The sequence below is a fragment of the Nerophis ophidion genome, linkage group LG10, assembly GCF_033978795.1.
Source record: "Nerophis ophidion isolate RoL-2023_Sa linkage group LG10, RoL_Noph_v1.0, whole genome shotgun sequence".
Classification (NCBI taxonomy): Eukaryota; Metazoa; Chordata; class Actinopteri; order Syngnathiformes; family Syngnathidae; genus Nerophis; species Nerophis ophidion.
Genome location: NC_084620.1, coordinates 44,551,853 through 44,565,318, shown reverse-complemented (window position 1 = coordinate 44,565,318; position 13,466 = coordinate 44,551,853). Strand labels below are relative to the sequence as shown.

General features: G+C 37.8%; 2 protein-coding genes across 2 annotated transcripts in view; both read left to right on the top strand.

The window, feature by feature from the left end:
• The window catches only part of LOC133560869 (CTD nuclear envelope phosphatase 1A), a 36,393-nt gene extending 30,005 nt beyond the window's left edge, over positions 1-6,388 (top strand). The window contains exons 6-8 of the mRNA XM_061913879.1: positions 1,411-1,522; positions 1,624-1,708; positions 5,764-6,388. Coding sequence (XP_061769863.1) covers positions 1,411-1,522; positions 1,624-1,708; positions 5,764-5,824 — 258 coding nt within the window. The 3' untranslated portion in view covers positions 5,825-6,388. The remainder of the gene's footprint in view (positions 1-1,410; positions 1,523-1,623; positions 1,709-5,763) is intronic.
• Positions 6,389-12,718: 6,330 nt separating this feature from the next.
• The window catches only part of LOC133560867 (gamma-aminobutyric acid receptor-associated protein), a 9,045-nt gene continuing 8,297 nt past the window's right edge, over positions 12,719-13,466 (top strand). The window contains exon 1 of the mRNA XM_061913878.1: positions 12,719-12,996. Coding sequence (XP_061769862.1) covers positions 12,907-12,996 — 90 coding nt within the window. The 5' untranslated portion in view covers positions 12,719-12,906. The remainder of the gene's footprint in view (positions 12,997-13,466) is intronic.

Here is a 13,466-nt window from a genome sequence, read left to right as displayed (position 1 = left end):
AAAAAAGTTCATCAGTTTGAACATAAAATGTGGTGTCTTTGTAGCATATTCAACTGAATATGAGTTGAAAATAATTTGCAAATCATTGTATTCCGTTTATATTTACATCTAACACAATTTCCCAACTCATATGGAAACAGGGTTTCTACAAATGTGGTCTTTGTGTAAGAGGAGCAAGAAGAAGTTGAAACAAAACATTAAGAAGTGTTGGGACACAACAAACATGGAATAATGTGCTACGCTCAGATGAGACTAAAATGCCAAACACTATGTGTGGCGGAAAACTAACACTGCAAATTACTCTGACCAAACCATCCCCACTGTCAAATATGGTGGTGTCAGCATAATGCTCAGGGGGTCCTTCTCGTGGGCAGGGTCAGGGAAGATGGATGTAGCCAAATACAGGGCAATCTTGAAAGAAACCCTGTTGGAGTCTGCCTATCACTTGAGACTTGGGCGGAGGTTCACTTTCCAGCAGGACAACGAATGGTTTAAAACAAAACATAAATAGGCCTTGTTCACACTGCAGGTCAATTTCAGATCAAATTGTATTCACATTAGAAAATCTAATTTTTTTTTGTAATGTGAACAGCCACTAAAAAGATAGGATTTGACAAAGAAATCCGAATTGGACATCCGATCCTGCAGTGTGAACACAGCCATATTCATGTGTTAGAATGATGCAGTCAAAGTCCAGACCTAAACCCAATCAAGAATCTGTGGCAAGAGCTGAAAACTGCTATTCACAAATGCTCTCCATCTAATCCGACTAAGCTTGAGCTGTTTTGCAAAGAATGGGAAAAAACTTCAGTCACTAGATTTGCAAAGCTAGTAGAGGGACATTGACTCAGGGAGGCTGAATACTTCGGCATAATGCCCTTTTCCTTTTTATTTGTAAAAAATAATAATAAAGAAATCATAAATAATACTCTTTCAACTTCACAATTGTATACAACTGTGTGTTGGTCTTCACATAACATTCCAAAAAAATATATTTATTTGTGATTGTATTGTGACAAAATATGAAAAAGTTCAATGGTTTTTTGCACATTCTCAGTGTTCTGTATTATTACTGGTTTTGCCGCAATAATTATGACAATTGGTTGCTGATTTTATCCAAACTTATTCAATATATTAGTTATTTTATTTACATGATTCAAATATTCCAATTACTGTTTTGTTTAACTTGCATGTCACAAAATTTCATGAAAATACCCAAAATGTGTATGTTTTCCATGTTTTGGCTTGGTCCGATCTTGGGCCTAGCTGGGTCTAGCTTGGATTAAAATGTGAACAATTACCCGACTCGACCCAAGATCACAACTGTTTTCTTGTAGTATTTTGACGTTACTGTGGTGATGTTATGACTACAAGTAGCCATAACAAATGTTGTTGTTGTTGTTTTGCTAGCACTGCACGTTGGATCTAGGTAGTTACATCAAAGACCTGTCAGTTGTACATGACGACTTGTCCAGTATCGTCATCCTAGACAATTCACCAGGTGCATATAGAAGTCATCCAGGTAAGACCTAATAAACATCTTCCTTATCATAATGATAAGAATACTACATGTTTTTCTTACAGGTATGAAAATAAGCTGTTAATATTTGTTGTTGTTTCCAGACAATGCAATACCCATCAAGTCTTGGTTTAGTGACCCTAGCGACACAGCACTTCTTAACTTGCTGCCTATGCTTGACGCATTAAGGTAAGGAAGACATTGTATTTTACAGAATGCAACTTCTCACTTTCACAACTGCTCAGTGGCCTAGTGGTTAGAGTGTCCGCCCTGAGATCGGCAAGTGGTGAGTTCAAACCAAAGACTATAAAAATGGGACCCGTTACCTTGGCACTCACCATCAAGGGTTGGAATTAGCGGTTAAATCAGCAAATCGATCCCCGGGCACGGCCACTGCTGCTGCTCACTGCTCCACTCACCTCCCAGGGGGTGAGGGTGATGGGTCAAATACAGAGGGTAATCTCACCACACCTATTGTGTGCGTGTGACAATCATTGGTACCTTAAGTTTTTAACTTGAACTCTTTAAATGGGACTTAAATGTATTAGCTATTGGTACCTCTTTTGGGGTATTGTGATTCCCATAAATCCCTCAAATCTAATTAAATCAAACCACTTAGGCATGGTGGAGGTATTTTCAAAACAGTGGATATATCCATATATGGTTGAGGTTTACCCCAAGAGATTTGCGCTACTCCACCATTTTAATCCAGTTGTAGTCTATTTATTTTCCTCTATCCTGTTGGCTCTTACATGCACATGCATGCTAAAACCCTCCGCTGTTGCCATTTCTAGTAAAAAGTAGAGTATAGTTTAACTTATGTCTGTCAGTAGATTCTATGGAAGCCGACGGGGGGAGACAAAGTCAAAGGTGGCTTAGCCTGAATGAAGACTTCTGCACGTAAATAAGACTGCCCACCAAATGGCACATTGTGAAGAGACAGTCAAAAAGCGGCTTGAAAATGATCCGTAAAACAAAATCTATGCCAAATTTTGACAATTACATGTTACGTAGACCAGGGTTCCCCAACTTTTTTTGCACCAGGAAGTAGGGATGTCCGATAATGGCTTTTTTTGCCGATATTCCGATATTGTCCAACTCTTAATTACCGATATCAACTGATACTGATATATATAGTCGTGGAATTAACACATTATTCCTAATTTTGTTGTAATGCCCCGCTTGATGCATTAAAGAATGTAACAAGGTTTTCCAAAATAAATCAACTCAAGTTATGGAAAAAAATGCCAACATGGCAATGCCATATTTATTATTGAAGTCGCAAATTGCATTTTCTTTTTAACATGCCTCAGAACAGCAGCTTGGAATTTGGGACATGCTCTCCCTGAGACATGAGGAGGTTGAGGTGGGATGGTAGGGGGTATTTATTGTAGCGTCTGGGAAGAGTTAGTGCTGCAAGGGGTTCTGGGTATTTGTTCTGCTGTGTTTATGTTGTGTTACGGTGCGGATGTTCTCCCGAAATGTGGTTGTCATTCTTGTTTTGTGTGGGTTCACAGTGTGGCGCATATTTGTAAAAGTGTTAAAGTTGTTTACACGGCCACCCTCAGTGTCTCCTGTATGGGTGTCGATCAAGTATGCTTGGCATTTACTTGTGTGTGTGAAAAATCTTGACACTTCATTACCTATGTGATGTTCTATCAACAGATGTGACATTACCTCCTTCAAAGACGTTTAGAATTTGTTTGTGTCAAGATCAATATCTCTCTTTTCATTCACATACAACCAGTCCACAGATGTCAGTCAATGATGGAAATTATATTTTCAAATATGTTTTCTTTCCTCACTTGTCTGTTTTAAAAAGATATGTTTATTTATTTAATATTTGTATATGTAAATATTGAATGTATGCCACAATGTTGGACTATTAATTTTCTTTCCTATATCTACTTTAAGTTTACACCAGAGTCTACCTGAACCCACTTATCTATGCATACTTCATATCAGGACCACATGATTAGCATATGGGCCTAATTATTGATGTTATGATTGCAATTACTATTTTAGTAGAATAATGAATGACAGGTTATCACTACAATTAAGTAATATGGTTTTAATATTACTATAAAAAGTATTTAGGTTTCTGCAAACAACTCAAACTATGGCGAATTAGACATCAGCCCAGATCAGTATAGATAGCAGAGTTAAAAATATGTATTTAAAAAAATAAATAAAAAAAGCTAGCTCCATAAATTAGGCAAATTAAATCTGAGACATAATTGTATTAAAGACTTACTTGTTCAGCCATGATAGCCCCATGAAAACGTGATTTCCTTTCTTTTTAATCCCAGGGAACTGCCATGGATCTTTCATCATAGATGTGAATAAACACTCCATGTTTCTCCATCTTACCTCGGACAGCTGGTTCCAATCATTTTATTGATGTCATTGGTACATGTACTATTTAAATATACACATACATACAATACTCTGACATTTATAACGAATCGAAAGGAGGAGAGAAAATTAATAGTCCCACTTTGTGGCATACATTCAATATTTCCATATACAAATATTAAATAAATAAAACTATTTTTAAAACAGACAAGTGAAGAAAGAAAACATATATGAAAATATAATTTCCATCATTGACTGACATCTGTGGACTGGTTGTATGTGTATGAAAATAGAGATATCTTAAAACTTCATTAACTATGTGATGTTCTCTCGACAGATGAGACATTACCTTCTTTAAAGACTTTTAGATAAAATTCAATTGGCATTTTCCACAATTCCACTAAATTTGGACTTTTTAGAATTTGTTTGTCGACAGGAGCTGTATCATCTTGATACATATTGACGAGGACCCGCCCTGCTATACTTCTGATTGGCCCTCAGCTATTTTCACCTGACCAATCAGAAAGGAGGGGCCGTGTAAGCATAACTGCCCACAAAGTGCCAAAACGAAGACGGCGCGCGCGCACATAGGCACCGCACGCACGCAAAAAGGCGCCTCTCGCGTGCACAAAGACACCTCGCGCACGCAAAAAGGCGCCACATGCGTGCAAAAGGGTGTCGCGCGCGCGTGCACGAAGTGGAGAATCAGCGTGCGATAACAGTTTTTATGCGCTTGGATTTTTGGCACTAATGTGACGCCATACAATGACTCCAAACACACGTCAAAAGTGGTAAAGGAATGGCTAAAATCAGGCTAGAATTAAGGTTTTAGAATGGCCTTCGCAAAGTCCTTACTTAAACGTTCAGACAATGCTGAAAAAACAAGTCAATGTCTGAAAACCAACAAATTTAGTTGAACTGCACCAATTTTGTCAAGAGGAGTGGTCAAAAATTCAACCAGAAGCTTGTGGATGACGCCCAAAAGCGCCTTATTGCAGTGAAACTTGCCAAGGGACATGTAACCAAATATTAACATTGCTGTATGTATACTTTTGACCCAGCAGATTTGGTCACATTTTCAGTAGACCCATAAAAAAATTCATAAAAGAACCAAACTTCATGAAGGTTTTTTGTGACAAACAAGTACATGTATGTGCTCCAATCACTCTACAACAAAAAATAAGAGTTGTAGAAATTATTGGAAACTCAAGACAGCCATGACAATATGTTCTTTACAAGTGTATGTCAACCTTTGATCGCGACTGCATATATAAAGAGAGAATGTTACCTCAATTTACAAGCACGATTCATTACACTCGTGTCTCAAATCAGCCTCACCTACTTATTTTCTATGAATTTTATGTACTACTTCTTTTTGGTGCAGACTGCCGGCGATGCAGAGTTTTGTTACACAGTGGGACATCTTTTTGATTGGTTTGTTTTCTAATCTGTTGAGTGTCGTCCATGGCACTGATGTCGATTTCCTGCTGTGTGTTTGTTTATTTAATAGGGACATTACACAACACACATATTGCACAGAAAATATATAGATTCAGTACAAGCTAACTTTTGTCTTTTGTTCCCAAGGAAAGACAAAGTGACAGCAGGTTAAAAATACATTTGGAGACTGAACTACCGCCATAGCTGGGGACAAATAATACTTCAACCATGTTGGAAATGCTCATAACTCAAATTAAAGCATAACAAAAAGCAGAGACAGTACCACAAATTACTTTTAAATTGAATTACCACTGTATTAAGAATGTTTATCACAGCACAAATACATATTAAAAACATTTAAATATATTTTTAGATGTACGTACACATTTTTGAGGGGAATTTAATTATTTGCATTATTTCTCGATTTTTTTTCTTCACTACCTTTTTAGGTTTACTGCTGACGTGCGCTCCGTCCTCAGTCGAAACCTCCACCAGCATCGGCTCTGGTGATTGGCCCAATCAGAAGGAGGGGTGGGGCTTCTTCTTCCCAAGCTCCAACCACCACTATTGAAAACAAACCACCAATGAACACTTTGGGTGTCAGCCCAGGTGCTTTTTGATTTCATCCCCTTTCAACAAAACAACAAAAACAGATCATGGAGGTGTGTATTTTTAACATATTTTCCATCATGATGCTGAGGATTCACCGTGCAAAATCAACACTCTTTATTGATTCATTGGTGATTGCTTTTGAAAGGATATACAATTACTTTTTTTTTTTTTGCCTCTTCCTGACAAGTTTTGTTTTTTTAAATAAACTCTCCTCCAAAAAGACTTGCTTTGAATGAATGAGAGTTTGAAGACAAAAACATGAACTGCTGTGCCGTCTGTCACCATAGGAACCAACATCATCATACTATGAAATTGCACTTTTTTCATTGACAGATTTCACTGGCTCTGCCCCTTTACCGTATTTTTGTGTGTTTTTTAGAGCCTCAAGCCTTCTGAAGAATGTCGTTCATGTTCTTCTATTGGCTCTGTGTTGCTAATACAATTAAAAAAAACAACAACACACTTGTCAGTCCTGCTTGGATTTTTGTTACCTAGTCAATACAAACTATAAACATCCGTCTTACAAATGGAAAAATAAGTTATACAGTTAAAAACAATAGAAAAGCTGAGGCAAGCCTCAATTTTATTGACAAATGTGCCTTTTTTAATATTTGTAACGGTTATGTAAAAATAGAAGCTGCCACAACAGCTAGAAACTAAATGGATATTGCTCAAATAAAACTAGCAAAATAAGAATTATAAAAATGTTTGCGCAAATTACGTTGATGTACCCGTTCAATACCTTTTTAACACAGAAAAACCATGCAAGTGTAAAAAGCGTGTCGATGCTAAAAATGCAAACTTAACACAAACCTTGTAAATTGGATGGCATGCATTTACAGTATGACGCTGATACAAGTGTAAAAATAAAATTAATCACTGCTCCAATAAATCGTAAAAAAAGTAAAATCTCTCTTGCAATGTTTGATAATGAAAGCACTTTTTAAAAGCTTTGTGAGTCATACAAATGTAAAAAAAATACTTTTAACCACTTAAAAGCAAAATAGTAACCTTTTTATATATGTATGTATATTTGTGTATATGTATTTATATGTGTATGTATGTATACAGTGGGGCAAAAAAGTATTTATTTAGCCACCGATTGTGCAAGTTCTCCCACTTAAAATGATGACGGAGGTCTGTAATTTTCATCATAGGTACACTTCAACTGTGAGACAGAATAAGAAAAAAAATCCAGGAATTCACATAGGAATTTTAAAGAATTTATTTGTAAATTATGGTGGAAAATAAGTATTTGGTCAATAACAAAAATTCATCTCAATACTTTGTAATATAGCCTTTGTTGGCAATAGCAGAGGTCAAACGATTACTATAGGTCTTAACTTGGTTTGCACACACAGTAGCTGGTATTTTGGCCCATTCCTCTATGCAGATCTTCTCGAGAGCAGTGTTGTTTTGGGGCTGTCGCCGAGCAACACAGACTTTCAACTCCCTCCACAGATTTTCTATTGGGGTTGAGGTCTGGAGACTGGCTAGGCCACTCCAGGACTTTCAAATGCTTCTTACGGAGCCACTCCTTCGTTGCCCGGGCGGTGTGTTTGGGATCATTGTCATGTTGGAAGACCCAGCCACGTTTCATCTTCAAAGCTCTTACTGATGGAAGGAGGTTTTGGCTCAAAATCTCACAATACATGGCCCGATTAATTCTTTCCTTAACACGGATCAGTCGTCCTGTCCCCTTAGCAGAAAAACAGCCCCAAAGCATGATGTTTGCCCCCCATGCTTCACAGTAGGTTTGGTGTTCTTGGGATGCAACTCAGTATTCTTCTTCCTCCAAACATGACGAGTTAAGTTTATACCAAAAAGTTCTATTTTGGTTTCATCTGACCACATGACATTCTCCCAATCCTCTGCTATATCATCCATGTGCTCTCTGGCAAACTTCAGACGGCCTGAACATGCACTGGCTTAAGCAGGGGGACACGTCTGGCACTGCAGGATTTGATTCCCTGTCGGCGTAGTGTGTTACTGATGGTAACCTTTGTTACTTTGGTCCCAGCTCCCCCCCCCCCCTGTCGTTCTGGGATTTTTGCTCACCGTTGTCATGATCATTTTGACCCCACGGGATGAGATCTTGTGTGGAGCCCCAGATCGAAGGAGATTATCAGTGGTCTTGTATGTCTTCCATTTTCTGATAATTGCTCCCACACTTGATTTTTTCACACCAAGCTGTTTGCCTATTGTAGATTCACTCTTCCCAGTCTGGTGCAGGTCTACAATTATTTTCCTGGTGTACTTCGACATCTCTTTGGTCTTGGCCATAGTGGAGTTTGGAGTCTGACTATTTGAGGCTGTAGACAGGTGTCTTTTATACAGATAATGAGTTCAAACAGGTTCCAGTAATACAGGTAACGAGTGGAGGACATAACAGCTTCTTAAAGAAGAAGGTACAGGTCTGTGAGAGCCAGAGATCTTCCTTGTTTGAAGTGACCAAATACTTGTTTTCCACCATAATTTACTAATAAATTCTTTAAAATTCCTACAATGTGAATTCCTGGATTTTTTTTTCACATTCTGTCTCTCACAGTTGAAGTGTACCTATGATGAAAATTACAGACCTGTCATCATTTTAAGTGGGAGAATTGCACCACAATCGGTGGCTGACTAAATACTTTTTTTGCCCCACTGTGTATGTATGTATATATATATATATATATATATATATATATATATATATATATATATATATATATATATATATATATATATATACACACACCGTGGTAGAGCGCAATATGTAGGTGTGGGAAAAATCACAAGACTACTTCATCTCTACAGAACTGTTTCATGAGGGATTCCCTCCATCATCAGGAGATTTTAATGGAAGCATTCACATACAATGGTTTATATAGGGCACAGAGTGGGTGGGTACAGGCAGGCGTAGGGTGTGGTGATTGGCTCATGTGTTACCTAGGAAGTGTTTCCGTCTGTGGCGGCATGTTGAAATTATTTCACTACGCTTGTTGAGGGATGATAGATCTGGATGATGTATAATAAACAGTTTCTCTTTTAAGCATAGGTTGCATCTTTTATTACCACTGTTGGAAGGTGTGCTGGATGCAAGAATTTGCCATGTTATTGAATATTCAACATTATTGTCTTTGAGGTTCCAAATGTGCTTGCTAAGTTCTGTAGAATTCCGCAAAGTCTGGTTTCTAAAGGAGGCCTTGTGATTATTCCAACATGTTTTAAATGCTCCTTCGGTTAATCCTACGTACGTGTCGGATGTGTTAATGTCCTTGCGTGTTACCGTTGCTTGGTAAACGACTGATGTTTGTAAGCACCCTCCGTTGAGAGGCCAATCAGGTTTCTTGCGACTGTTACATTCCTTATTGATTTCAGTGTCGTTTAGGGTAGGCAGTCCTTTTGCAATTGCTTTGTTGTGGTTTGAAATTATTTGTTGTATGTTATTCATACAGCTGTAGCTCAATTTAATGTTGTTCTTGTTGAATATTTTTCTTAGGATGTTGCCTTTGGGGAAGTGTTTGTCGATCAGAGTGAGGAACTTGTGGCCGATATTGGTTGAGACGTTTTTGCTGAATGGTGGGTTGTACCAGATGATGTTGTTTCATTTTCTGCTCTTTTTTGGTTGGTTTCCTGGAGTGGGTTCATAGGTGAGGGTGAAGTTGTATCCGCTTTCATCAAGTGCTTTCTGGTACGGGGGGGTTACTTGGTCGAATTCAGCTTTGCTATATATATATATATATATACATGTGTGTGTGTATGTGTGTAAATATATATGTATATATGTGTGTGTGTATGTGTAAATATATATATATGTGTGTATGCATATGAATGTTTGGATATATATATATATATATGTATGTATGTATATATATATATATATATCACGGTGGTAGAGGGGTTAGTGCGTCTGCCTCACAATACGAAGGTCCTGCAGTCCTGGGTTCAAATCCAGGCTCGGGATCTTTCCGTGTTGGGTTTGGTATGTTCTCCCCGTGAATGCGTGGGTTCCCTCCGGGTACTCCGGTTTCCTCCCACTTCCAAAGACATGCACCTGGGGATAAGTTGATTGGCAACACTAAATTGGCCCTAGTGTGTGAATGTGAGTGTGAATGTTGTCCGTCTATCTGTGTTGGCCCTGCGATGAGGTGGCGACTTGTCCAGAGTGTACACCGCCTTCCGCCTGATTGTAGCTGAGATAGGCGCCAGCGCCCCCGCGACCCCAAAAAGGGAATAAGCGGTAAAAAATGGATGGATGGATGAATACATATACATATGCATATGTATGTATGTATATATATATATATATATATATATATATATATATATATATATATATATATATATATATATATACTCTATATGTACATATGTATATATATATATATATATACATATATATATATATATCAGTACAGTACAGGCCAAAAGTTTGGACGCACCTTCTTATTCAATGCGTTTTCTTTATTTTCATATTGTAGATCAGGGGTCGGGAACCTATGGCTCTAGAGCCAGATGCGGCTCTTTTGATGACTGCATCTGGCTCTCAGATAAATCTTAGCTAACACTGCTTAACACAATAAGTAATTAATAATTATGCTGGTAATCACAGTGTTAAAAATAAAATTCAAATTATAAAACATTTTTATGCATTTTAATCCAACTATCCGTTTTTTTACTGCACCTGTTCAAGACGTCACATTAATGGTAAGAAGTACTATATTATTGGTAAACTGTAGAATAACAATGTTATTAAAAAGAATAAGAGACTTCTACTCTAAAAATATTTGTCTTACTTAAAAATGAACGCATTTAGTTGTATTAAGTGTTAAAAAATATTATATGGCTCTCACGGAAATACATTTTGAAATATTTAGCTTTCATGGCTCAGTCAAAAAGGTTCCCGACCCCTGTTGTACAATGTCACCGAAAGCATCAAAACTATGAATGAGCACATGTAGAGTTAACAAAAAAAAAAAGGTGAAATAACTAAAAACATGTTATATATATTCTAATTTCTTCCAAATGGCCACCCTTCGCACACTCTTGGCATTCTCTTGATGAGCTTTAAGCACACCAGTGAAATGAAAACCATTTCAGGTGACTACCTCTTGAAGCTCATCAAGGGAATGCCAAGAGTAAGCAAAACAGTAATCAGAGCAAAGAGTGGCTATTTTGAAGAAATTAGAATATAAAACATGTTTTCAGTTATTTCACCTTTTTTAGTTAACTACAAAACTCCAAATGTGTTCATTCATAGTTTTGATGCGTTCATTGACAATCTACAATGTCAGTAGTCATGAAAATAAAGAAAATAATAAGAATAAGAAGGTGTGTTCAAACTTTTGGCCTGTACTGTATGTATTGACCGATGCGCCAGATTTGCACTCATTCTGTGTAAGAAAAAAATTAAAATTAAATAGATGGGTATCATATTTTTATTAACGTCATAAGACATTTTTGATTTTATTCAGTCAGTATTGAAAAAAAATATTGAAAAATTTTTAATAAATCATTAATGAAAAGTAAGACAAGAAAGTGTAATAAGAAGTTAACCACCACTAAAATAAAACAATTATGTTTGGCTACATTCCCACCAAGTATGGACATATAGCCATTTTAAACATTTATTTTACGTTTTTACAACCTAAACTTGGTTGACAAATTGTAGTTTTTAACATCCATAAAGTAGGTGTCAAAATACTACATTAAGTTTGAAGTCGAACTTGTTTAACATTTGATATTACTTATGTTTGATTACTTGGTGGTCTTGTTGTCATTAACTGTTATGCGGCCATTCCTAAACCACATTGTACTGTGTAGCCAAGGCCCAATTAATATCCATTACAAGTAGTAGGCACCACATTTATGTATTGTGTATCCATCCATCCATTTTCTACCGCTTATTCCCTTTTGGGGTCGCGGGGGGGGGGGCGCTGGCGCCTATCTCAGCTACAATCGGGCGGAAGGCGGGGTACACCCTGGACAAGTCGCCATCTCATCACAGGGCCAACACAGATAGACAGACAACATTCACACTCACATTCACACTCTAGGGCCAATTTAGTGTTGCCAATCAACCTATCCCCAGGTGCATGTCTTTGGACGTGGGAGGAAGCCGGAGTACCCGGAGGGAACCCACGCATTCACAGGGAGAACATGCAAACTCCACACAGAAAGATCCCGAGCCTGGATTTGAACCCAGGACTGCAGGACCTTCGTATTGTGAGGCAGACGCACTAACCCTTCTGCCACCGTGAAGCCGTATTGTGTATGTATTTCACTGTTTTCTTACGATGAGCAGTATTTATAATGGAGGTGACATATCGGGATCTGCTGCCATCTGGTGTAAAACAGTTTCCACTGTGGCTTGTAAGGTATTCCATATTTGGTCGGATTTCCGCCTCCAATATCCGGGACCTGTAGTGACGTTGCCCACATTGTTTTTGCTAGTTAGAGTTTGTTTTTTAACAAAAATGCCGATACTGAACAACGTAAAGGCGCTCCAATGTTCATAATAAATTTGTTAGCCAGACGTTTGAAACACTGATGTGTAATTCTAAGCCGTATGTATTGCCTAAAGTAATAAATTAGCGTTTAAAAAAGCGCTGATAGTTTATAGACCACGGTCATATGACAAGGACAGATGCCGAATCACCGCTTTCCAATGACGTCATTAGCCGCAGCGGATGACCAAAATAAAGTAGTTCCACAACAACAACACATTTAAGTGAAGCGATTACAAATGAAAGGAATTGTTGGACCACTTCGTGAACTGCATCTTAACATAACACCTTTTCGTAGCTGTGACGTGATTATTAAGAACGTCACGTAGTTAGTGTATCCCTCCGCTGCCGTCGAGGCGTATAGGGAAAACAGCTGCGGCATGCTACAGCTAGCTAATTTATTAACCTGTGTTGAGCGTGTGTGTGTGTGTCAGCGATTTCTCGGCGTGACAAAAACAACGACTTGTCCTCTTGTCATCGCTTCTAAACATGAAGTTCCAATACAAAGAAGAGCATCCTTTTGAGAAAAGGCGGTCCGAAGGAGAGAAAATAAGAAAGAAGTACCCGGATAGGGTTCCTGTAAGTCGCTTGCTCGGCAGCGTTAGCTGTTGTTATCGATCTTAACAACTAACAGTTCGCTAATCGGTTGTCTTGTAGCTCTCAATATACGAATTGTATGTAATGTTTTCAACCCTCAGCTGTATTTTTCATTACGTCTATATTTGTTTTTAATTGTACGTATTATCCTGGTTAAGAAACACTACAGGCCAGCTAGCATAATGTGGCATAAGCTTCCGCATTTGGGCGTTTTTTTGTTAGCTGCTGCTTATCAATAACAATGGGGTAATATTTCTGGTAATATTATTGCCTAATGTAACTTTGAATTAGAAAAACTTCTTATAAACATTGTAATATACGTGTAAGGACCTTGGTTGCGTCACGCTTTTAAAAACAGACATTCATGTTTAACGTGAGCAATGTACGTCTTATATATTGATTCTCCACATGTTTTTAGTGTAACTTGTACTGATTTGCTTATTTTTCAAATA